Source organism: Ailuropoda melanoleuca, chromosome 5 (assembly GCF_002007445.2).
Source record: "Ailuropoda melanoleuca isolate Jingjing chromosome 5, ASM200744v2, whole genome shotgun sequence".
NCBI classification, from domain to species: domain Eukaryota; kingdom Metazoa; phylum Chordata; class Mammalia; order Carnivora; family Ursidae; genus Ailuropoda; species Ailuropoda melanoleuca.
The window spans coordinates 15,085,713-15,110,157 of record NC_048222.1 but is presented as its reverse complement, the minus strand read 5'-3'; the positions used below and the strand labels follow the sequence as shown (position 1 = coordinate 15,110,157).

Genomic DNA, 24,445 nt, shown 5'->3' with positions numbered 1-24,445 from the left:
GGGCTCTCTTATACACAGTAGCCGACTGGTGTCAGCCAGGCCTCTCCTGTCCTGCTGGTAGGTTCCTCCTGCCAGTGACTCACTATGACTTCATTTATTTGAGGTATTGAGTAACTATTGTCTAGGCTCAAATGGCTCTAGGTATTGTTCATGCGGCTGGAGGAGAATCGACAGGCCATGACCTATAAACACCTGTGAGTAGTTCTTAGCACATAGTTCAATATGGGGTTGTTCCCTGTCCATTTAGACAACCTGATCGTCATGGATGGGACTCTGGTGTCTGATGGGGGAGAAGTGCTGTGTGCAGGGCAGGGACACTAAAGTGCTCTGACTGCTAGTGTGGGATGGGTTCCTTCTTCATTAGCATTTTGCCAGGTTGAGCCAAGAGAGAAGGCTGATGACCTTAGTGATACTTGACTATCTAAGGGTGCCTTTCCCCCTTTCTCAGGATGGGATTTAGCCATAGGCTCCAATTAAATCACAAAACACTACGGGGCTTACTGTCTTTGACAATTTTCTTGAAATGTGTTCCAGGCAAAATCCAAATGTCCTTTAGAGACTAAATTCTTTGTCCCTTCTTACGTCAAACCTGAGAACTAGGTTAGAATTGGAGTAACTATAGGTTAGGAATTTTTGAACGTAACCTAGTTTACATATAACCTGGTCTTCCAGTTTTATGGTGGTAATGATAGGATATTTTGCTAAGAAGGGACATGATAGGCTAAGTAAGCTGGTCCTAGTCTAAGCTGCCCCCTCATCTGGGAGGGTCTGTGCCATGTGTTCCAAAGGGTAATGAAGGTCTTGCCCCTAACTAAGCTCCTTCCCCAGACCAGGAAGGGACACCACAACCACCAGCTCAGCCATCAACACTCAGTGCAAATGGGGCTACACTCTGGGGTGTGATTTTGCCAGGGAAGCCGATTGACCCTATAGACAATGCTTCCTTTCTCAGAATTACTCGTCTCGGCCCATTCCTGCTCTCCAGGAGTATTAATGCCTATGAGTTCCTACTTTCCATTCATCAGTTATTCCATCAGTTCATTCATCCCCATTTCCCTGGGCCTGCTGCCCATAAAGCACGGTGCTCCATGTGGGAAAGGACAAGCTGAACCAGACCCACTGCACATTTTCCAGGAGTGCACGGTCCAGCGGGACGAGGCCTCCGTGTGCACAGGCAGCAAGCACAGCCTCTTTGAGAAGTGCTGTGATCAAAATATGGACAGAGCATCAAAGCAAACAGAGCGGGTGCCAGTATGACACATGAATGGCTTACTTGTAATAACATCCACCGCTATGAGCTAAAAGCTGAGACGTTCCTCAAAATCACTCATTGCTCAGAATTGGACTTCGTCTTTTCTTTGCTAGTGATACACGTGGGCAAATGTGTGTTTCATTGGCAGGGGGGCAGGAGACGTGTTCTTGGAGATATTGGCTTTGTTATAGTGCCCACCCTGAAAAAAATGAGCACTGAAGGTATAAAGCATACACTTCAACCTACCCAAATGGGGAATTATTTTTAGATAATTTCTACTTTAAAAGTATTTACATCTTAAGACATCATCTCAGGACATGTCTTTAGATATGGATGGATCAATCATTAGTAAATTTGTGGATGTGTCATGAATTCAGAATGTCAAACAGTACATTGGTTGTGGAACTGGGAGAAATTTTTCAGCCGCCAAATTTATGCATATGGAAACAGAGGCAGATTAAGAAATATAGTAAAAATCGCACCAATACCAATTGAAATGGAAATTACTTGAGTTGATAATGAGTCTTGATTAAGGGAAATGCCTGCATTAGAGATTTTTAAAATGCATCTGAATTATTATTATTTATGTGCTACTTAATTGGAACTCATCCTTTGCTAGCCTGCATTAATAGGAGTAGGAGAGTGTTGTGTGCATACGTGAGCGTGCGTGTTTGTGTGTGTGTGTGCATGCGCGCGCACACACACTGTGTCCCCTCTCCTTATCTAAAATGCAAGCTCCTTCATAAGGAATACAGTCAGTGATATTGTCATAGTGATGTAATGGGACAGATAGAAGTCACACTTGTGAACACAGCATAAAGTCTAAACGTGTCAAATCACTGAGTTGTACACTTGAAACTAACCTAACGGCGTGTGTCAATTATATTAAAAAAAAAGTGCAGACCTTACCAAAAATAAATAAATAAAAATAAAATATAAGCTCCTTGAGGGCAAGGATTTATCGAACTCCTAAGGCCTATGTGTTCAGTGAGTGCTATTTCCACTGCTGCTTTTGCCCAGGCTGAATCCAGATCAATGGTTCAAATCTGGCCAACTCAGGCCAAGCAGGGATCCCTTCTTAACTTCAATCCCCAGCTCTCTCTGGGGGCATTGGCACATCATTATGATACTTTTGCGTAAGGGCTCCTAAGTCCTGGGAGTGAAGGAGTTAGTGGGAGCAGAGCTCTTTCTTTCCTCAGAAGATCTGGGTAGTAACATCTGCCAGGCTTGTGAAAGGGAACAGAGCCGAGTGATGGCTGCTAGTATAGCACAATGTGTATGTGATGGAAAGCATGAATCCAAAGGAATTTGGAATGCACATAATGGAGTAATAAGGATGAATAGTTCAATTAAATCCAGTAAAGGACCATCTAGTCACGGGATCTGGAAAAAGCTTGATGATGTAAATGAAGATAGGGTCACAGCAGGGCTCCCAGTGCAATGAAACGTTGCCAAGGCACCCAGGCATAAATCTAAAACTTGATCGTTTTCATTTGCAATACGGTGTTGTGACAAAACACAGGGAGGAAATGTCGCACGCATAGATGTCTATGGAGAAAGCCACCAGTCACCTCGAACACTGCCTCTTACCCCTCACACTTAGGATGGAAATTGCTGGAAGATAGGGGCTTCTGTTAGCACTTTATGTCACTCAGTACTTGACAGGTAGTGAGACTCCAAAGACAGTTTTGTAGGGCAAATGCAAACACAGCCAAGAATGGCCCCTTGAGGAGAAAGTGGGAGGTCGGAAGACTGAAATCTTTATTGGACAAAAGGTCAACATTCATGAGTGAGAGGAAAGAGGAGGTGTTTGGGGGCGGGGAAGGGACTGAGGAAGAAATTCCAAAGCAGGCTGCAAATCAGGCTCAGGAATGTGTTTCAATGAGCAGAGGAAGTGAACTCGGAGCTGTTTCTGATACATTCAGGCAGGGGTGGGAAGGAAGCTGAAGAGAGCAAGTGAGGTAAGGGTTCGTAGGGGAGCGCAGGCTGGTCCGTAGGGATGAAGGGGCTCTGCAAACCCTGAAATTCCCAGCAAGCTCAGGACCTATGTTCTGACTGGGCTTTTGCCCAGAGCCATGTTGAACCATCCCAGTTGGGTGCTAACCACCCACAGTGATGGCACCTTTCTTTCAGGATGAGTGTGGTTGGAGGGGGAATTCTCCGGATTCTACAGCTGATGCTCTAGGACAACAAGGACATTCTCTGCTGATTTCCCAGCTCATGCAATCATTAGTAACCGCCAACTGGGCTGGTTATTCTCTATCTACTTCCCCGCCTACCCCAAATCATTCTCCTCCCTTTCCTGCTTAGCTCTGTGTCTTGGGATGTTGAGCCCCACCCTCGAGGGTTGCTCTCCTTCCACTCCCTGAATTCATCCGTGGCTCAGCCAGTGAGAAGCAGGAGATCAGAGCTTGGAAGGAGAGAGAGAAGTCAGGGTATTTCTTCCCTGCTCTTTCCCTGCTTCTTTGCCTCAACTTTGGCAGTTGCTCTGCGTCACCCCAGCCTTGGCCTTCTCTGGGTTCTGGTAACTCTCCTTCCCCTGCTCCTTCCAGCCTGTGCTGGTGAGAGCTTCCTACCGTTGTAGTCTCTGGGGTTGTGCCAGGCTCCAGTGCCCGACACTAGGCTCCATCCTCTGTGTGCACTACCCCATTTATTTATTCATTTATTTTTAAAAAAGATTTTATTTATTTGAGAGAGAGAGAGAGAGAGAAGCAGACTTCCCACCAAGCAGAGAGCTGGACATTGGGGCTCAATCCCAGGACCCTGAGATCATTGACCTGAGCCAAAGGTAGACGCTTAACCGACTGAGCCACCCACGTGTCCCTGCACTAACCCATTTAATCCTTCCAACGCTTTACTGGGGGCACGGAAAGATTAAGCCACTTGCCCAAGGTCACACAGTGAATGGCAGAGTCAAGGTTTGATCCTACGCAACTGAGTGTGAGTCACGGAGCACTCACCACCGACACATCGTACCTCTCTCCCTCCTTAAATCAATTTCTTGGAGCACATCTAAGAATGAGAACGTGAGACCCAAAGAGCACCAAAATCCATGCTAGGAAGGCTCATATGCTAAAGCTTATTCATAGGAGAATCTCTCAGATCATAATCAACTCTTTTTTTATGCCTAATTCTAACGGGAAAGGATATTCCTATTCTAGCGGTTCTCAGCCTGGTTGCACAACAGACTTATCTGGGAGAGTTTTCCACTATCCCCATGCCCAGGCCAGGCCCCAGCCTAATGAAATCACAACTCTGGAGATGAGACTCTGACACAGATAATTTTTTAAACTCCCAGGAGATTTCAGTGTGCTGCAAAAAACCCTGGGAACCCCTGTCTTAGCACTCAGCAGCAATTGCTAGAAAGCAGGGGTTATGAGTGAACAGGCCTGATGCTGTGCATTAAGGATAACAGCTAACAGCTAGACAAAGGGAGGGTAAAGAGGAGCTATGGGAGTTTGCACAAGAACCAAAGGGAAAAAAGCATTATCTGGGTTCATTGAGTGCTGCGTGAAGTGATCCAAGGTCTGAGGACATCTTATTTTCTTATTATTACATTATAGCAATTGCCCTGAGTCACTTTAAAAGACAGAATTCTTGTCAATATACTTTGTTTATTGAAACAAAGAAAGCCCTTTACCCCCAAATATTCCATCAGTAAGGTCATTCTTAAACAGGGTAACTTTGGGTATCTGGAAGACTCACTTAAAATACAATATTTTTGATTCATCTATAGATTGGCCATCTCTAGTGAATGAGGAACAGAGGTGTGACATCAAATGTTTATCAAAACACACCTGTTCACTTTCAACAGAAAACAACGTTCACCTGCTCCTGATTCACGGTCACAGGTGACATTTTTACATGTTTTGGTCCTAGCATGGGTGATTGCACAGAGAGAAGGGCTCATCAGGCCATGGTAAGAACACAGGGCTGAGCCAGCTGCCACTCCCCTTGGAAATGGTCCTGGCATGAGGAAAATGCAGGCTTTGTCTATTTAAACGTCGGACGTGGTCTCCTAATTGTTATTGTTGGTTGTTCCTTTTGGACTGGGGTTAGAATATTCCAACAATCTGTTCCTGACGGCAGACCAAACAACTTTTATTTCTTTCTTATGTTCTCGTGGCTGGCCTTCTTGTTTACATGCTTGCCTGCAAAGAGCGGGTGTTGGGGTGTGATATGGCTCGCACGCAGCCCTGCAGCTGGCATAGGTCCACTGTGGCCATGGGCTCATGCTCCCCACTATTAGCCATTAAACTGAGGCGAAATCAACAAAGGCCATTCCCTGGTGAGCACGCAGCCTCTCTTCTCTCACCCACCTCCCCCCTGCAGCTCTGTTCCCACTAATTCCTTCCCTCCCTGCCTTCCAAGGGCCCTGTGCTGTGTTTTATTAGCACACCCTGAAACCAAAGATTTCAGCCAGGTTCACAGGCGGAACTTTGGGCTGGGGCTCCTGGGGAACATCTTCTACCTGCTAAGTTTCTCATCTGTGGCACCGCTGACATTTAGGGCCACATCATTCTTTGTGGTGGATGCTGCCTTGTGCCTTGTGGAATGCTTAGTAGTATCCCTGGCCTCGACCCACTAGACGTCAGGAGCACCTCCTCCCTGAAGTTGTGACAATGAGAAATATCTCCAGACATTGCCAATATCTCCCGATGGGGGAAAATTGCCCCTGGTTGAGAACCACTGTGTTAGGAAAAGATACACGGAGACCCTAACCTTCAATCTCCAGTGGACATGGGGGTCCGGGACTAAACTAATCTTAATGACTTTTACCCTAATGCCTGGCTGTGAGAAGTGTGGGCTGTTGTCCTCTGTCTAAACTGTTGTCATGGAGATGAGGAATTAGGCCTGTTCTATACAGGATCCCCACCCCCCTCCACCCCCGGGGTGGACTGGGATCTTTCCAGAAGTCAGTTATTCCGAGGTGAAATGAGTGATCTTCCCCATGGGGTACGCTGGTTAGCTTCTATTTGTTCTTCCAGAACCTTCTCCACTCTTCTCTGCTGTGTGCCTGAATCTCACATCTATTTTCTCGCTGGAGGGAAAAAGGAGGTGAGGTCAGAGCTTTGATTTGTTAGCATCCCTCATCCCGCAACATCACTGTAGGCTGACTGGCTGTGCCCCTGGGCCAAAGGGCTCAGCTCCTGTCTGGTGTGGTGAGGGAGGCCTCTCTTGTACTAGCCTGGACCCGTACACTTCCCTGTGGTTTTGCTATGCTCTGCTCTCACTTGTAGCTGGTGCTGGCATCAAATTCTCTGAGTTCCTGTTAAGTTAGGATAATTGAATAGGTCCTATATTTCTCACTGGAACTTTGTCTAATGCACAAAGTCATGGGGATTTGATATTGAGAATACATGGACTTTCAAGGTCTCTTCTACCCCCCAGATTCTGTGATGCTCTGGTAGGCACAGGTGTGTGCCTCCCTATTAAGATTAGTTTAGGCATGAGTTTGTGACCCATTCTGGTTTAGTTGAAAAGGGAATTCTGCAGGGAGGCTACTGGTAAAGTTTCCTCTTAAAAAGAGATGATAAATCTTTTTCCCTTTATCCCACCTCTGGACACTGTGAGAGGGTGTGACATCCGGAGCTGCAGCAGCCATCTTGCTGTTATGAGGATAGCAAAGTTCAAAGATGAAGGGGTCTTGCTCCTTGATGACATCTTTCAGGCAATGAACTAACCAAATTCAGAACTACTCTTTCTCCAGAATTACGTTATATCATAAATGTTCTTATTGTTCAAGCTAATTTTACTTGAGGTTTCTGGTACTTGGCCTACAGCCCAAAGGACCCTTAATACACTGTTCTAGGTGCTCATCTCTTTTAATTCACTAATAAACTGGAATCTTTTGTTTGGATCCTCCTTCTCTTGTTGGAATTCTTCCTTTCTTTCTTTCTTTCTTTCTTTCTTTCTTTCTTTCTTTCTTTCTTTCTTTCTTTTTCTTTTTTCTTTCTTTCTCTCTTTCTTCTTTCTTTCCTTTCCTGGGCTACCTTTTCTAGCAAGAGGTCCCACCCAGGTGATCCTACCTGGTGCCATTAATTCCATTACCATGTGGACACTCATGACTCCAAATGTAAATCTCTAGTCCTGACCGTCCAGCCCTGTGTACACAACTGCCCACGCAGCTTGCCCCTGGCACAGCCAATGGACAACCCTAACTTAAAATGTCCCAAACAAGCTGTTGGTGCACCCTCTCAAAAACTTCTTCTTCTCCAGGCTTCTGTATCTCAGTTAATGACATCCTCTTCTTGTAAAGTGCAAAATATTAGAGTCAGGCTTTACTCTTTTCTTATTCCATGGCATGAAACTCTTACCCTACATCTAATTGTTTAAGGTTATGTTCGAAACATTTGTTTCTTACCTCTTTCACCTCTCCCACTCTAGTCTAAGCCATGAATGTCTATCTTTCCCTTAAGGGAGCAGCAGGTCTTTCCTGGCTCTTCCTGCTTCCCCTCTGGCCACTCAACAGTCTGTCCTGAGCACATCAGCCCAAGTGAGCATTCTCAAAGAAGTCAGACCTTGTGAATCCCCTGCTCAAAACCCTGCAGTGATTTCCTGTGTTGCTTAGAACACATACACTCCAAAGTCATTATCCTGGCCTCTAATGCCCCATATGTTTTGGCCCCTAGACCACCCTCCAACTAACTCTTTACTGCGACCATATGGGCTTCTTTATTTTCCTCAAATGTGCCAAGTAAAATGACCTTCACACTTACCACTCCCCATTCTGGAATGTTCTTCTGCCAGCTAGAGTCACGTCACATCACTCACTTTCTTTAGGCCTCAGCTGAACTGTCACTGCCTCTGAAAGAACTTCCTTTACCGTGACCTAAACTAGCATTCCTTTTCATTCTTGTCTCTTTACTTTGCTTTATTTTGATTCTTGCAATTCACCACTCCTTGACGATCAGTTACAATGTATTTACTGCTTATTATCCGTCTCTCTGACTTGCATATGAATTCTGTGGGAGCAGGGATATCGTTTTGCTCACTGCTGTGTCTTTTGCACTTAAAAAAAAAAATCTGGCAGTGGTAAGATTTGTTGGGTGAATGAGTGGTTCAAATGCCACCATCCCCTTACGATATAGCAGGGAGCTGAAGTAGAATCTTAGGTTACAGAGAAGGAGGAAGGGCTGCTAGGAGGAGAACACAAGCCTTGACTCTTCTGGTCCAGGGCTCTTTCTATTGCTTTATACTGTCACCTACATACATGAATAAGCTTTCTATTGCTTTATACTGTCACCTACATACATGAATAAGCTCATGATTATTTTTTCTTCAAAAGTAAATAGGGAATGAAGTCATCAAGTATAGAAGTGGGTCTCCAATTAGGCAACTTGTGTCAGCAAGCTTGCAGAGAGATTGTGTGTGTGTGTGTGTGTGTGTGTGTGTGTGTGTGTACAGGGGTGGTAGGTAGTGCTTGGAGGTGATGAGAGGTGCACAGGACCTTCCTGGGTTTGGAAATCATATCACACCACAAATCCAGTCAATATGTAACCTGGACACTTCTTTGCCCTATAGCAAGGGCCAGGGGTCGAGTAGAAGCATCTTCATGAGTGAGTCAGCTTTCTAAGGATTTTGGAAGCAATAAGAGAAAGTGAATCATATAACTTCTTCCCGACTTTTAGATCTCAAAATAGGTAGAAGAGAGATGAAGGAAGCCAATAGTAAAGCTTATTGTGGAAGACTTGCCTATCATGTTGAGATCCTGCATGGGTGTGTCTGAGGCAGACCCTCGAATATGACAACCAAAGAATAGAATGGGGAGCTGTGTTTAGTGTCAGGGTCAGATCTTTTAGGAACAAACCAGCAAATTCAGGTCAGCCTGTGATATTCAAATCAGATGAGAAGCATACATGAAGGTGTTAACCAAGTAGCCTAGTTTGTTATATAAGCTAATAATTAAATCTGCCCTTTATCAGTTGAAGATGATGTGTTAAGTGCTATTAATGATAAAACCAGTACCCATTGCTAACATTTGTTTTTTGCTTATCACATGACAAGAATATTTCTAAATGTTTTTAATAAGCTCATTTGATTCTCATGAGGACCCTTGTGAGGGAGGCACTAGTATTTTCTACATTTTGCTGATCAAAAAGCTGAATTCTAGAGGGATTGTGAATTCCCTAAGATTGCTCAGCTGTAAGTGGTGGAGGTGGGATTTGAACCCAGGCTGTCTGAACCATAGCCTGTGCTATATTAAATCAAATACTGTGCTCTCTCATTTAATGCTTGAAATTCTAGGAAATAGGTACTATCATCCCCTCTTTATAGTCCCTGCATTGTATTGCTGTAAAACAATACTGGGACTTAAGCCTCGGGTGCCTTTAGCTTGTGAGTCTTGAAGAAATTGGTCATCCTCCTTGATGGTTTGTGACTGAGAAATGTGGACAGCTCTCTATGCACTGAAAACTATAAAACATTGCTGAAGAAAATTAAAGAAGATCTAAATAAGTGGGGGAGATAGAATGTGTTCATGAATCGGAACACTCAATATTAGTGAGATGTCAGTTCTCCCCAGATTGATTTATAGATTCAGCACCATCCCAATCAAAATCTCAGTAAGCTTTTTTGCAGAAATTGACAAACTGACTCTAAACTTCATATGGAAACACAAAGGACCTTCTTTAAAAAGAAGAATAAAATTTGAAGACTTGACTTTAAGACTTAATAGAAAGCTATTCAAATCAAGATAGTGTGGTATTGGCTTAAAAATAGACAGATTAAAGGAACAGAAATATGTGGACAACTGATTTTTGACAAAGGTGCAAAGAAAATTGAGTGGGGAAACATATTCCTTTCAACAAATGGTATTGGCACAATTGGATATCTATGTATGAACTTCAATCCATATCTTCCATCATATAAATATTAACTCAAAATGGGTCAGAGATAAATGTAAAACCAGAACTGTAAAATTTTTAGAAGAAAATATAGGAGAAAATATTTGTGACCTTGGATTAAGCCAAGATTTCTTAGTTATCACACTGAAAAGCATGATCCATAGAAGAAAAAAAATAAATAGGACTTCACTAAAATTAAAAACGTCTGCTCTTCCAAAGACCATGTTATTAGAATGAAAAAACAAGATAGACACTGGAAGAAAATATTCACAGTACATGCATCTGACAAAGTAATTGTATCCAGAATAGATAAGAAACTCTCAACACTCAATAATAAGAAAACAACCTGATAAAAGAATGGGCAAAATATAGGAATAGTCATTTTATTAACAGATAAGCTCATGGAAGATGCTAAGTAAAGCCATGGGAAGATATCACTGGCCTACGACCATACCACCCTGAATGCACCCAATCTCGTCTGATCTCGGAAGCTAAGCAGGGTTGGGCCTGGTTAGTACTGGGGCACCTGGGTGGCCAGAGTCCTGGGATCGAGCCCCACATCAGGCTCCTCCGCTGGGAGCCTGCTTCTTCCTCTCCCACTCCCCCTGCTTGTGTTCATTCTCTCGCTGGCTGCCTCTCTCTCTATCAAATAAACAAATAAAATCTTAAAAAAAAAGATGTCACTATCCACCTATTTGGATGGCTAAAATTAATAGAACAATTCAACCATACGTAGTGCTGGCAGGGATTTGGAGGAACTAGAATGCTCACATACTACTGATGGACACACAAAATGGTACAACCACTTTGGAAAACATTTTGTCAGTTTCTTAGAAAGTTAGGCATACATCTACCATATGACCTACTCATGATCCTAGGAATTTATCCAAGAGAAAAGAAAGCACATGTCCATACTAAAACTTCTATGCAAATGTTCATAGAACTTTATTTGTAAGTGCTCCAAACTGGGAATAACCCAAGTAACTATCAACAGGTGAACAGATAAACACACTGTGGTCCGTTCATACAAGGAATACTACTCAGCAACAGTGAAAAGGAATGAACTATTGATACACACCGCAACATGGGTGAATATCACAATAATTATATTGGGTAAAAGAAGCTGGGGAAAAAAAGGGTACATACTGTATGTGTCATTTATATAGATTTCTAGGAATTGAACACTAACATATAAAGGCAGAAAGCAGACTGATGGTTTTCTGGGGATGAGGTGGGAGTCGGGAGGGGCATTATAAAAGAGCATGAGAAAACTTTTGGGAATCATGGATATGTTCGTTATCTTGACTGTGGTGATAGTTTTACAGGTGTATATGTATGTCAATATTATCAGAACTCACAATTTAAATACATGTAGTTTATTATATGTCAATTATACCTCAATAGAGTTGCTAAAAAAAAATCTCAAGTAGTTAATGTCTATGAACATAGGATTATATGTGTATGACAAGCCGGTATGAGGGCACAGGAGTATACAATCCCTTCCCTAGGTAACCGGGGAGATAGACAGATAGACACACACATGCACACACACTAATCAAAAAACTTGTAGAGACTATGGATAATGCTTTCAAGTTTTTAAGCCAGATTCTTTATTCCCTTCATCCCCGCCCTCTACGTACAGTTTTATATATTACTGAGGTTCTGTAGTAAAGCCTCTGAGTTTATTTTCACTTCAAAAGGTTTTTTTGAAATCTAATGCCTTGAGTGCACAAGATTCCAGACAAAATTGTGGGGGTGGGGAGTGGAGAAGGGATGGGGTAAGATGCTGACCTATCACCCAGCAGGTGAGAAGTGCCACCTAACCTTTCAGCTTCTGGAAGCTGAATTTTGTAATGAGCTGTCACTGTATTTATCACCTAACAATTACTGTAATCGGATAAGGTGTGAAAAAACCTGGAAAACATTACTCTGTCAACTACTTGGTATCTTTGATGAAGCTGTCTGTGGCGGGGTCCCAGCTATAATTGCAAATCAGCACGCAGCCTGTTAAAACGGTTTAGGTTCTTTCCATCCCTTTATTGGGCAGGCTTGCCGTATGGCAATTGTTTTGTCAGATCACTAAAGGCAGTAATATGATTAGAACATCGTGATCTTGACTTTGTATGTGGTTCAGTCAAAATTGCATGGGGCTGGTTCAGCTACAGTTCAAGAAGAGCAGAGTGAAGTCTGAGCCGTTGCTAGGTAACGGTACTGCATGCCCAGGGTCACTCCATAAGGCGGTATTTACCTTGAAGAAGAGAGCACGGTCTAAGGTCTTTCAAGTTCATAAAAGTGATTTTGTTGGCATGCTTAAGGTGGAACCAGCTCACAGTGTCAGATACAATTAAAGTAATTTAAAATAATAAAAACAACTGGCAAATAGACTGGAAAGCATTGAGACAGCTCTGTTACGAGGAGCCACATTATCTCAGGGTTGCTTGTTGTCCACAGCATCAGGAAAAAAAGGCTTGGATTTGATCATTCTAAGATCAAATTCTAGCCCATTTGATTTTAGAATATTCCTGTCAATGCCTTGAGGTATTGTTACTCATAATAAAGATTGTCTCATCAAGGAAACCATCATGCTTTGGCTAACAGTGCCAGGATCATATTTTCTTTAGTTGTTTCCATGTTGAGGCACTGTGCCATCCAGAGGGCCTCTATGACCCTCTGGTTCTTTTTACTGCTTTTTTTTGCCAACCAACTCCTTCATTCACATAGCCTTCCTCCAAATGGGCACAATGCAGCCACTTAGTTTTCTGCTAACATATAATCACGCGTACATCCTCCTCATTACTGTGCCCCCAGATCAGTGGGGCTCAAGTTTGAGATGCTTTCACACACTTTTATTTTATATATAGATGGGTGGTTTCTTGGCTTCCTTCCACAACTGGCTAATTATATCCATTCTGTTTTACTAGTTTGAATGCATTTTATGTATGCATATTACTAGTTTAACTCCGAGAGCAGCCTTATTTCCAAGGTTTTTGGAGACACCTAGCCAGCCTGCCTCCATCTTTCTTGCTCACCATTCGGACCTTTGATTCGAGTCCAAGATTTGCCATAAACTAGCAGGTGATTCAGTGAATCCATTCATCTCAGGTCTTCAATATGACTGTTAATAACTTGGACACAATATTTCCCCAACTCACAAGGATGAAAAAAAATTTTTTAAGGGGAGAGCACTGAGCATGAAAACTGAGAATGAGTTAGAAAGATTGAAAAATAAAGGCACATGTAATTATCTTCTGAGCTATTTTTGATGCCTGATCTGTAAATCTAGGAAATGCCATCGTGTTTTGGTTGAATGAAGTAATATAACTTGGCACCCACTCTATAAATCTAATTCTATTATTATTATTTTTAAGTTTTATTTATTTATTTGAAGGAGATAGAGATGAGAGAGAATGTGAGCAGGGGAAGAACAGAGGGAGAGGGAGAGGAAGAGAATCTCAAGCAGAATCCCTGCTGAGCACAGAGCCCAAAGAGGGGCTTGATCTCACAACCCTGAGATCATGACCTGAGCCAAAATCAAGAGGCAGATGCTTAACTGACGGTGCTACCCAGGTGCCCCGAATTCCACTATTATTATTGTTTTTTGATTTTATGTAATAATGAAATGTTTAGGTTAAATCAGCACCTTAATTTCCAGCCTAGTGTCAGATTCTTATTTTTATTTCTTTTCCCTCCCTAAAACTGAGAAAACTAACATGCAGCCTTTAATGACTCAATGTCAGATCTCCAGGTGAAAATTTTAAAATTCAGGCAAAAAATCCAGATATATAATCTTTGTGATGGTAAGTCAGAATTTAAAAAAAAAAAAGGCATGTAACTATGTGTTCAATAGACATTGATCTAGATGGTCAGATGTGTGGCAAAGTTTCATCCAGATCCCCACACAGGAGTCTTTTCCACTAATGTTCTCAGCCTGTCAAGGAGACCATCCTTGCCTGCACCCATTTCCTTATCCTTTATTAGGTATTTTCTGGAAGTTTGTTTCTTCTCACATTTGAACTCAACTATGAGGAAGACAATCTCAAGACATTTTCCATGAGCTAACATGATGGTTGCAAACCAGGATGACACCATCCAGAATTTCTCTCCTTATCAACTGTCTTCACCCTGTAAGCTATCCTGACAGAATCAAGCACAATATACAAGCCTAACTAGGTGACTTTTGGCCTCTGAATGAAGCATTTCAGGGTATTCTGTTTCTATTTTTCTTGAGTTTCCACAAAGTATTTTCATATCCTTAGGAGCCAAGAAGCATTTCCCGTAATTAGGGTTTGCTACTGGCACTTGCTCCTTGAAACACTCGTCTGTCCGGCTCTCAGACTGAGAGGGCTGCACTGGAATTGTGGGGTTTGGAGCGGAGTGGTCAGCAGCACAACAATAGTATTACAATCACCGAGAAGTCCACTCCTCACCCCGGAGTCCTGCATAGAAAGTTCTAGAAACAATGCTTCAACTGTATCTTGAGATCTTATGAGTCTTTTTATACGTTAATTGGAATTACTAGGAATGGGCAAGAGGCCTTTTGGCCAGCAATGAACTGAGTGGTCACTGATTAGCTCTGTGTAACTGGTGTTCTCTGGGTCTCAGTTGCTTCAACTAAAAAACACTCAAAGGGATTGAAAACAAGGGGCATCTAAGGACTCTCTGAGACAAACACTATTAGCATCTTTGTACTTGTCAACATTTCTCAGCCTTCTTTGGGTCAGTGGAATGCTGGTGAACCAATTCTCCACTTTCCTGGCTTGTTTGTTAAAATGCCCCATACCTTCTCTCTTTTTATCTACACTGCTGGAAGTGAAGGACCCTGAGATGGTGGGGCCACATGGTAGAAGAGGCCCAGGTGCCTGAGGAAAGCTGCCCGAGGGAGCCAATTACTGTTGCAGGAGTGGGACACAACTGTATTGTGCTACAATGCCAAGGTTATAGGGCTTACTCGTTGCTGCAGCTCACTGCAATGCTAGCCTGACTAATGTGCTCTTTCAGCCCTACAGTTCTGTGTATCTAAAGAATGGCAGAGTACAGGGCCACGGCAGAAAGAGATTTGAACATAAGAAAGAAGACTAGGTGGAAACCTACTGTTTAATTGGATGTCGTACTCAAAGATGCTTCTCTAAGTGAGCCAGGGAAAAGAGCAAGGGGCTCTGGGTAATACTTAAAGGTTAGGGGATGCATGGTTCCTTTAGTGTAACAATGACTCTGTCTGTGTTACAAGGCCCTGGTCAAACTGGGAAGAGTATCTTGGGGAAATAAGGACAGAGACCCCCTTCATCTGTAAGAACTCAAAGTAGGTCTAAGAACAGAAAATTGGGGCGCCTGGGTGGCACAGCGGTTAAGCGTCTGCCTTCAGCTCAGGGCGTGATCCCGGCGTTATGGGATCGAGCCCCACATCAGGCTCCTCCGCTATGAGCCTGCTTCTTCCTCTCCCACTCCCCCTGCTTGTGTTCCCTCTCTCACTGGTTGTCTCTATCTCTGTCAAATAAATAAAATCTTTAAAAAAAAAAAAAAAAAAAGAACAGAAAAAGCTCACTGATTCCTGTACTTGTGGTGTTAGTGTGGAGACGATGAGTACAGAGTCACCTTGGACTTCTCGGTGATTGTAATACTATTGTCGTCCTGCTTGTAGATTTTTTTTTTTTAATTGCAAGGAAACTGACCAGGTCTGGGTGGCTGGTGATCATTTGAGGAAAAATAGACTGTTTTTCTCATGTTCTCAGTTTAGTCCTTTTTCAGAATGGAAAAGATAGTGTTTTCATCTTGACTTATTTTTACTGAGTGAAAGTACCATTTTAAAGAAAGCCCCAAAGCTTCATATTTTAGAATAAATGAGGCTTCTTTCTGTGGGAAAAGAAAGCCACAGAAGACACTGGGAAACCACATGGCCCCATGTTACATCAGGGGAAGTCTGGTAGGGATGTGAAAGCCCGTCTCCGCTCAGGGGTCACTTTCCGTGTTCCAGCTCCTGTTTACTTTCTGGACCTTGGTCAGGTGTCTTTTTGACAGTAACATTTCCGCTGCGCAGCTGGGCTTTGTGATCCATAATCAGACACAGAAAGCCTTTAGGAATCCCATCCAGGGGAACTCAATTTTCCTTGATTTCAATGAGAAAGTTAAATCTCTGTCCAGACAGTTCTTCTTCACAGGCCTTGCAGCTCTTACACCTGCAGGACACTTCATCTCTGGATATGCTTCCCATTTTCCAGACAAGCTCGGGGGAACTGCATCCCCCAATAAAATTCCTGTCTGCACTAAATTGCCTTGTAGTCGTGATTTATACCTCAACAAAACTACATCTTGAAAAGGAGAATGGGTTTAATTCTATAGCTGACATAATTTATGTATGTTTCAGTTTTGGAATGCACAGTATTTATGCAAGGGGAGAAGTCTTTGTAATGACATGTATATACCTACATATACAGAACTAATGACAATGGGGACAGTGGAAATGTCCCCAGGCATCTAAGTACTGGACTCCCATTCCTACTGAGAAAGCACCCACAGACTCAAGCAGGGGGCCTCCAGATTCTCTGGGTATCGGGAACCCTCATGAGGCTTGCTTAAATTATGTATTCCTGGTCTTCACCTTAGATCTCCTGATTTAGATTCACTGTGAATGGGGTCCAATAATTTGTTTTGAGAATCTTTGCTGGTGATTCTGATCGCACCAGAATTTGAGAAACATTTTCCTTCAGGTGAGGAGATCAAACCTCTATTTCTGGTTTGAAATTAGTTACCACCAATTATTTGCTGAAAGAAAGGGAAGGAAGTCCTGCTTTTTTGGATGCCTTGTTTGTGTCAAGCACTGTGACCGATACTCTTAGAACATATTTAAAATTTTCCAACGGTCTAACAAAGTTGGCACCATGATCCTCAGTTTGCAGAAGAGAAATTGGAGGTTCAGAGAGGGTAAAAAATATTAGTAAGTAGTGGGGTAGAGAGTTGAACCCAGATCTCTTTGGCTCCAACCAGCATACATTTCCCATGAAGCCACATTCCCTGACGATTCCACTGGGTGTTTTCTGTGCACCCAGAATTGCACCAAATGTTTTAGGGTTCATAATAGGTCACCCTTTAATCTACTGAGAGATATTATGAGAAATTTCTTAAGGAGATGATGGTAAATCTTTTCATTCACTTAAGGGAATTTCTTCTCCCTTATACTGTGGACATGCAGTGCACTGACCAGAGACCCCACTTGAGAGTGAGCAATCATCTGTCAGCTCCCGAAGATTGGGTGATGGCTGGCTCTCAGCTGAGTCCTCCCGAGATTGTCCTCAGCTGAAGAGAACCTCTTCATGCATGTCATACCATCCCCCGCCCATCCCATGATTGGGCCAGGCAGGGGTATAAAGGCTTAGCGCCCTTACTTCCATTCCAGACAACTCTTCCCATGCACGGAAGACTATGTGGTCAGCCTGGGTCTTAACTATGACTGCAGTGTAGTCCAGCTCCCCTCCTGCCTCATCCTGCTGCCTTTGTTGCTTATAGATATTCCTGAGAACATCTCCCGTAACCCCCTGCATGCCAATCTCCATCTCTCCAGAGTCTGCTTCCCTGGGAACTTGACCTGTGATGTTGTTAAATCGAATTTTCCTTGTGGATACATTATGGTTATATTTGGGCAGTGTGATGGGCTTAATTGTGTCGCCCTCCAAATCCATATGTTCAAGTCCTAACCCACAGTATCTCAGAATGTGACTTTATTTGGTCTTTTAGGAATTGGTTTGGATACAGGGCCTTTAAAAGAGCATTCAAGGTAAAATGAGGTCATGTGGATGGGCCCTAATCCAATATGACTGGTGTCCTTATAACAACAAGAAGAGATTAGGACACAGACACACACAGGGGGAAGACCATGTGAGGACACAGTAAGAAGGAGACCATCTGCAAGCCTCAGGGGAAGCCATACCTGCTGACACACCTTGATCTTGAACTTCTAGCCTCCAGAACTATGAGAAAGTAAACGCGTGTTGAAGCCATCAGTCTGCAGTACCTGTTATGGCCGTCTGAGCAGACTAACAAAAGGAGATTTAGAGGTATTCATTTCAGTCCTTATTCTTTCATCTTTACTCTCAAGGAACAACCTGGAAATCTGAACAAGTTAAATTATCCTTGAAGTGTACGGAGGAAAGCTAATAATTCTCAGTGCATAAAGTTTTCATATTCCCTAAAATAGGTCATATTTATTTAAGGGCTGAGAAAAGAACATGTGTTGGGGCGCCTGGGTGGCTCAGTTGTTAAGTGTCTGCCTTTGGCTCAGGTCAAGATCCCAGCATTCTGGGATCAAGCCCGCATAGGGCTCCCTGCTCAGCGGGAAGCCTGCTTCTCCCTCTCCCACTCCCCCTGCTTGTGTTCCCTCTCTCACTGTGTCTCTCTCTGTCAAATAAATAAAATCTAAAAGAAAGAGAGAGAGAGAAAAAAGAACATGTGAATTCCTCCACTTCGTGGCAGCTCCCTTTTTAGGATGTCGCAGACCTATGGAGGTGTAAATACACACTTTGATGACCAGTTTGGACCTGCAGTGAACTTGTATCTAATGGGAAAAAAGGGACACAATTTGCAAGTCCTGTCAGTCAATACATTTTGGCCATTCGTGAAGCAAGAGTCCAGCTGGATGTTTTTTCTTTAGATAAACCATCACAGACCGTGTCCAACTGCTAGCTTCCTGCCTCAGTAGAAAGGGGAAGAGTGAGGAATGCCAAATAAAAAGTTTTGTAGTTTAAAAGTTTTTTTTTTCAGCATTCTTGTTTTTCTGAGCCAGCCCCATCACCAGGGATGCATTGGGAAACTGCCTACCAGCTTTCTGACAGTGAAACAAAACAACCCTGAATTGTCATCTGCCAATTTCTGTGGTGTAAATATCCCCACCACGGCCCCTGTTAAGTTACCTATGTGAACGCACTGGGAAGGACGAGCCCAGTCAGGTCTGGGGAGCTGGAACGAGCTGCCTCCTGATTCCTACAGAATCGTGAAGGAAGGCTGCCTACTGCCCACCTCTCTGCAGCTCACGATGGCCCTCCGGGTGTGAGCATGCGCTCTCCGCCTTCCCTCCGTGTTAGTGTTTGCACGGGCAGCTCGGGGTGTGCTTTCACTTGCTGAGTTGTTTGGTAAAGGGCTTGCTTTTAAGAGTATTTATAAGCATAGCACAGATTTCCCCCAGGATGTTTCTGACCGTGACCTCACGGTGTCTTCATTGCACCTTCCCAAACCAGACAGTCATGCACAGGGGGCTCAGGAGAGCAACCCAGTCTAACCTGACCCAGATTCCTAAAGGCTCCATCCCTCCCTCAGCCTTTCCTTGCACACTGCTTCTCCCATCTTCTGCCTTGAGTGATTTCTTTGAGCCGCATAAACTTTACTTTCTATGTGCTGTAGGACTCGGAGTTTCACCGGAAGCCTCTATGGAGGGTTTAGAATGTGCCAAACACAATTATAAGCAATTTGCATACTTCATCATCACAATAATCCCTGCAAAGAGGTGCTATTCTCACCCCGTTTTATAGATGAAGAAACTGAGGCACAGAGAGGTTCAATAACTTGTTAAGATCCTGCCACTTGTGAGTGGCAGGGCTGGGATTCAAATCAGGCAGCATGGCTTCAGGTCTGGATCTTTTACCAGCACGCTGCCCCCCAGAGAGCGGGAGGGATGTATCTCTAGCAACCATTGATGACAAGGAGTCAATGCTCCTTTCTGCTCTCAGGTCGTACTGATAATTTCCAAATTTTTCCATTCTACTTAGTCTAGTGTGATGTTACACGCAAGAGTGTACGTGTGTGCATGTAATATTGACATACAGTTCAGTAATGAGAAAAGAAAAAAGAAAAACCTAACCAGAAGTGATAGAATTAATGATCCCAAGGACCTTTGGTCTCTGAACATAGGTGATTCTAAAGCAAATGAAAGATTTCAGGTGGTAGAATTGTCCGGTTTTCAGATCCAGAATACCGAAAGTTGAGAAGCAACTTTGTATATTTGAAATACCACAGTGCTAATGTTCATTGCAGGGTCTCAAATGGAATGAAATATTGGCTTACGTTCGAGAATGCTAAGGTGTTTTTTATTTTTATTTTTTGCTTTGTTTTTGCCTCAATTTAGTGAAACTGGCTGAGTAGGTCTAAATAAATGAGGAGAGACTATTTTTGTTTCAGTCTTCATTAAGAAATTAACATTCATGCTGAGTGTGAGGAATCACAAATAAATGTAATTTGCTCCAGTTTGAATTTGTGTTGGACTCCTCCCTTATCTGTGAAGCACACATTCCAAGACCCCCAGGGGACGCCGGGAGAAGCAGAGCACCGCACCCTATATACACTATGCTTTTTCCAGTAGGTCCCTGCCTATGACAAAGTTTAATTTATAAATTACACACTGTGATTAACAACAAAAGGAATCAGATAGAATGATTATAATAATATACTGTAATAAAAGTTATGTGAATGTGGTCTCTCTCACTCCCAAAACACCTTAGTGTCCCGTGCTCACCCTTCTTCTTGTGATGATGTGAGATGATCCAATGCCTACGTGAGATGCAGTGAGGTGAATGACGTGGGCATTGTGACATAGGGTTAGGTGACTATTGACCTTCTGATGACATTCAGAAGGAGGCTCATCTGCTTCCAGAATGCAGTTGACCGTGGGTAGCCATAACTGTGCAGTGCTAAACCCTGGGTAAGGGGGGGACTACTGTCATTTGGTGTGGTTGAAACTTCTATGGAGTTCAGTTCTGTGACAGATTTTTGTCATGGAATCTTGGGACTAGGGGGACTTTGAAGAGTCATTACTTTAAAACATTACAGTGAAAAGGCAATCTGGTTTTTAAAGACTTCCAAGCAAATCCCTTTATTTCTCATAGAAATGTTTAAAAAAAAACATTTGTCATTTTACTTAACTTATAGCCTTTCTCATACAAATGAAATAGGGCCCNTATAAGCATAGCACAGATTTCCCCCAGGATGTTTCTGACCGTGACCTCACGGTGTCTTCATTGCACCTTCCCAAACCAGACAGTCATGCACAGGGGGCTCAGGAGAGCAACCCAGTCTAACCTGACCCAGATTCCTAAAGGCTCCATCCCTCCCTCAGCCTTTCCTTGCACACTGCTTCTCCCATCTTCTGCCTTGAGTGATTTCTTTGAGCCGCATAAACTTTACTTTCTATGTGCTGTAGGACTCGGAGTTTCACCGGAAGCCTCTATGGAGGGTTTAGAATGTGCCAAACACAATTATAAGCAATTTGCATACTTCATCATCACAATAATCCCTGCAAAGAGGTGCTATTCTCACCCCGTTTTATAGATGAAGAAACTGAGGCACAGAGAGGTTCAATAACTTGTTAAGATCCTGCCACTTGTGAGTGGCAGGGCTGGGATTCAAATCAGGCAGCATGGCTTCAGGTCTGGATCTTTTACCAGCACGCTGCCCCCCAGAGAGCGGGAGGGATGTATCTCTAGAAACCATTGATGACAAGGAGTCAATGCTCCTTTCTGCTCTCAGGTCGTACTGATAATTTCCAAATTTTTCCATTCTACTTAGTCTAGTGTGATGTTACACGCAAGAGTGTACGTGTGTGCATGTAATATTGACATACAGTTCAGTAATGAGAAAAGAAAAAAGAAAAACCTAACCAGAAGTGATAGAATTAATGATCCCAAGGACCTTTGGTCTCTGAACATAGGTGATTCTAAAGCAAATGAAAGATTTCAGGTGGTAGAATTGTCCGGTTTTCAGATCCAGAATACCGAAAGTTGAGAAGCAACTTTGTATATTTGAAATACCACAGTGCTAATGTTCATTGCAGGGTCTCAAATGGAATGAAATATTGGCTTACGTTCGAGAATGCTAAGGTGTTTTTTATTTTTATTTTTTGCTTTGTTTTTGCCTCAATTTAGTGAAACTGGCTGAGTAGGTCTAAATAAATGAGGAGAGACTATTTTTGTTTCAGTCTTCATTAAGAAATTAACATTCATGCTGAGTGTGAGGAATCACAAATAAATGTAATTTGCTCCAGTTTGAATTTGTGTTGGACTCCTCCCTTATCTGTGAAGCACACATTCCAAGACCCCCAGGGGACGCCGGGAGAAGCAGAGCACCGCACCCTATATACACTATGCTTTTTCCAGTAGGTCCCTGCCTATGACAAAGTTTAATTTATAAATTACACACTGTGATTAACAACAAAAGGAATCAGATAGAATGATTATAATAATATACTGTAATAAAAGTTATGTGAATGTGGTCTCTCTCACTCCCAAAACACCTTAGTGTCCCGTGCTCACCCTTCTTCTTGTGATGATGTGAGATGATCCAATGCCTACGTGAGATGCAGTGAGGTGAATGACGTGGGCATTGTGACATAGGGTTAGGTGACTATTGACCTTCTGATGACATTCAGAAGGAGGCTCATCTGCTTCCAGAATGCAGTTGACCGTGGGTAGCCATAACTGTGCAGTGCTAAACCCTGGGTAAGGGGGGGACTACTGTCATTTGGTGTGGTTGAAACTTCTATGGAGTTCAGTTCTGTGACAGATTTTTGTCATGGAATCTTGGGACTAGGGGGACTTTGAAGAGTCATTACTTTAAAACATTACAGTGAAAAGGCAATCTGGTTTTTAAAGACTTCCAAGCAAATCCCTTTATTTCTCATAGAAATGTTTAAAAAAAAACATTTGTCATTTTACTTAACTTATAGCCTTTCTCATACAAATGAAATAGGGCCCTTTTTGGATTGACGTGACTGCCCAGTTGCTTTCTTATTTGTACTGATGGTTAGCTCTCCCCGTGATACAGACAACAGATTGTGGATCTCAACACATAAGGGAATTAAGCTTTCTTTTTCTTTTTCTTCTTCTTTTTTTTTGGGGGGGGCAAGATTTAGTTATTTATTTGAGAGAGAGAGAGAGGGAGAGAGAGAGAGCATGGGGGAGAGGGGGAGAGGAAGAAGAGAATTTTAAGCAGACTCCCAGCTGACGCGGGGCTGGATCTCATGACCCTGAGATTGCAACCTAAGCTAAAACCAAGAGTTGGGTGCTTAACTCCCTGGGCCACCCAGGCACCTCTTAACCTTTCTTCTTTTGAGCACAAGTTACTTCATATGCATTTTTTTCGTTTCATCCTCCGGACAATCTCCCTAACTCCAGTTTATAAATTCAGAGACAAAGATTAAAAAGAACCAAGTAACTCGCTCACAGTTACTCAACTGCTAAGCATCAGGGTGACATGGATCCAGCTCTGCCTGACCCACCCAAAGCCACCACACCACCCATGCTGCCTGCTTCCATTAAAAGTCAATTAACAGATGCATTGCATATCACTTCTTTGACTTAGTTTCCGTAAAACCTTTAGAAAGCCTTGGTTAGATAGGACAATGGACCATTTTATCCCTAACCTCCACCTCAGGCCAAGTTGACTTTCTTGCGGAATGGCTGAATGGAAAAGAAACAATTTAATACTGATCGGCCGATGGAGAAAGGAGGCACTGGAGAACTGGCTAATCTAACCTAGGGGATCAGCTTCTGAATAGTTCAGTGAGTGTAACTTCCAGACTTGCTTGAGCACTAGAAATACTAAGGGGAATAGTCTACCTTTATCCCAGAAGATTGCTTCCTCTGAGATTGAATGGAAGAGGACTTAACTGTGGGCATTAATGTATCCAGCTCAGAAGATTCACCTACCAGAGCAAAATCGGATGGCCTGAAATCAGCCTTTTAATTCCAAATATTAGTTATAACCCTGAGTGAGGATGGAACACCATGTGGTTTATTGTTTCAAAGGAATTAGTCTGGATTGAGCTGGACAAAAGGGAAGTGGATGAAATGTACGTTTTCCCCATCACTACTCACCATTGCCCACATTTTCCCAGGTGCTTCTCTCTGCTACGCCAAGGAATGTTGGAGCTCTGGATCTTGAAAAAGACAATTCCCGTCTCAGTCTGCTGACCACCTTCTTTCTTTTCATAACTCAGCTTAAAGGATACACGATCTTCTCAGGCCAGTGTGTGACATTACGGAATTCACAGCCTCTTGAATCTGAAAAGAAGTTTAAAATGTGAAAGTGGGTAAACATCGACAGAGGCTGAGACACTTTCTATCATTTAAGGATTGCATCAGAGCAGCTGGAAAAGCCAAATCCATGTCGCATGAATGGGCTCCATCTTTTATTCATTCATTCATGCAATCATGCAACCAAGGAAAGCATTTATGGTACTTTCACTACGCGTTTACCTGGAAAGGCAAAGATGCAGAAAATATGATCCTGTTCTCAATGACCCCACAGTCTAATAGGACATATCAAAAAAATACAGTTCCATAAAATGTCACAGGTCCTCGATAGAATATGA

General features: G+C 42.9%; 1 protein-coding gene across 1 annotated transcript in view; it reads right to left on the bottom strand.

Moving 5' to 3' along the window:
• Positions 1–24,153, bottom strand: part of NEDD9 (neural precursor cell expressed, developmentally down-regulated 9) — a 114,999-nt gene extending 90,846 nt beyond the window's left edge. Inside the window, exon 1 of the mRNA XM_034660318.1 lies at positions 23,949–24,153. Coding sequence (XP_034516209.1) covers positions 23,949–23,960 — 12 coding nt within the window. The 5' untranslated portion in view covers positions 23,961–24,153. The remainder of the gene's footprint in view (positions 1–23,948) is intronic.
• Between the last annotated feature and the right edge of the window lie 292 nt (positions 24,154–24,445).